At 44.9% G+C, this 2,349-nt stretch overlaps 1 protein-coding gene across 1 annotated transcript; it reads right to left on the minus strand.

Moving 5' to 3' along the window:
- Nucleotides 1-488: 488 nt before the first annotated feature.
- On the minus strand, nucleotides 489-1,964 carry RDUF2 (zinc finger (C3HC4-type RING finger) family protein). The gene has a single exon (XM_039046938.2). The coding sequence runs from the start codon at nucleotides 1,875-1,877 to the stop codon at nucleotides 741-743; it is 1,137 nt and encodes a 378-aa protein (XP_038902866.1). The 5' UTR covers nucleotides 1,878-1,964; the 3' UTR covers nucleotides 489-740.
- Nucleotides 1,965-2,349: the final 385 nt, after the last annotated feature.

Here is a 2,349-nt window from a genome sequence, read left to right on the forward strand (position 1 = left end):
TACCCATCGCGAAATGTTCATAGCTCTAACCCAATGATTAGTCTATCGCGATTTTCATTTGACATTGTTATTGGGTTAGGATTACAATCATTTCGTGATATGTGAGACATCCCCAACGCGATACCAAGTCCAAGGCGTTAGGCACATTATGACACAAGCAGAAGGTTAGTTTTCATGATCATTAATTGTTAAGCTGCCTAGGAGAGGATCATCCTTACAAAAGTCTTTTTTTCTTTTTTCTACCACTTGCTGAGAATCAAGTCAAAGTGAGGGAGGGATTTACATGTGAAGACAACAATTCTATTGGTACAAATTTTTGGTAGAATCAAGGAACAAAACAGGACTAAACAATATTGAGATCATAGTGAAGTAGAATCCAAAAACAAGAACTGAAGTGGCTTTCAGATGGACATTCTAGTGCAGTAATAAGGGAAGGGAGCAAACTGATCATTGTTTTTGGGTAGAATACAAAAAAAAGATTATGTGAGTTTAGAACTAAAATGGCTTCAAATTGACATTGCAATTAAGTAACAGCTGAAAGGACCTAGATGGTCTATAGTTTTAGAACTGGACAAGAAAGGTTTGAACTAAGAAGGCATTCATTGTTATGCCAAGTCAAAAAATATATATATACATAATCTAATTTGACGATTTGTGAAGGTATTGTTCAATAAATGTAATGAACAGATAAAAAAGAATACAAGGCAGAGTAATTAAAATTGTTGAATGGAGAAAAAGAATCACCATCGGCCATTTTCATTCTGGTTCTCCAACACCCAAGCTCTGTTTTGTCTTCGCAAGTATCTGCTGAAGACTGAAGAACTCGAATGGCTATGGCTTCTACTAACAGACTCAGAATCATTTGAAGGCGAGGAAGAAGATGAAGTCGACGACCTAAATCTCCCAAAGAAGGAAAAGATATTACGAAATGTTCGTCCAATTCCACGGCTCTCTCTTCCCCTGCTTCTTCTCGAAGCCCACGAGACCCTTCTTGGAGCTCCGTTAGCATTGAACCCACCGTCCATTTCGGTGTACACGGCCGGTGTGTCTCTCTCGCCGGCCAATCTTCCGCCAGCGAATCGTCCGACGGCAAACCCACCGCCAGGGAGCCTCCAGATCGTTAACCCAACGGTCTCTTCGTCAACAACCCGATCTGAAACACTGCCGGCCGGAGACACACGTTCCGAGGGCAGCTCGTGCCGGCAGACAGGACAGGAATTTCTCATGGAAAGCCAAGGGATTATGCAATCGGAGTGATATATGTGCTTACAGGGCATTTCTCGGGCTTCAGTTCCGATTTCAAACGCTTCTTTACACACAGCGCAGTGCGAATCGGAATCCACATGACTTTCTAAAATCTCAATCGTCGGCATTGATTCCACAGCGGCTTTCGACGCCGGCGGATTTTCAGATCTACCAAACCCGTTGATCTCCAGTTGAGCCAACTGCTCCAGTAACCGATCGAACCCAGTCCCCATCAGAAACTCCGACATGGTCGCCGGAACCGGCCGGAGTCCAGACCCAGCACCATCGTCGTAGTAAATATCAAAGCTATTCCTCTCTCCACCACCAACCACATCGCCGCCATCAGCAGAACCACGAAGAACAACAACAGGGTTAAATGTCGACCGATCCCCAAGTCTCCGACGACTACGGCGGGTGCTCAAACGAGGAGACTGAAACGAATCTTGATCCAAAGTATGGATCGTAGAAGGTGAGAATCGACGGTGGAGATTCGCCGCCGGAAGAGAAGAAGCGGTTTCAATTGCTTCGACAAACCCACCGTCACAGTAAGGACAAGTGATAGAATCCTGAGCCCAAGCACGAACGAAACGATTGCAACGGTAACACCAATACGACGCCGTTCCGGAAGACATGGCCTCAGATCTGACTGAATCAAAGAATTCGAAAGAAAGGGGAAAAATAAAAGAAAGAAACTGGGAGCTTGTCGAAACGAAGTAGACGAAGAAAAGGGGCTTTTATGAGGCACCGAAATTTGAGTACAAATCAGGCACGCGGTTTCACACGAGCGTGGCCACGCGCCTTCACGTAAATGAACTGGCACGACACGTGGCTCGATTTTATTAGTGAACTTATTGACAGTATCAGTGACCATTTTGAGTTGGAAATTCGGGCCCATTCCCCGCTCCAATACGGATAAAGTTTTAAAAGGAAGAAAAAAGAAAAAGAGTTTTTTTTTTCTTTTGGTAATTACTAATTAGGAGGAGTGGGCGCGTGAACCGGAGTAGGACCCACTGGATTTGAGACGTTGACTAAAAAGGACGGCCGGTTAAACCGGACCGGGTCTGGCCCATTGCCACGAGGGAGACGCCGAGTTTGAATTTCAAA

This window comes from Benincasa hispida, chromosome 10 (genome assembly GCF_027475165.1).
Source record: "Benincasa hispida cultivar pf3 chromosome 10, pf3_genome.v1.1, whole genome shotgun sequence".
NCBI lineage: Eukaryota > Viridiplantae > Streptophyta > Magnoliopsida > Cucurbitales > Cucurbitaceae > Benincasa > Benincasa hispida.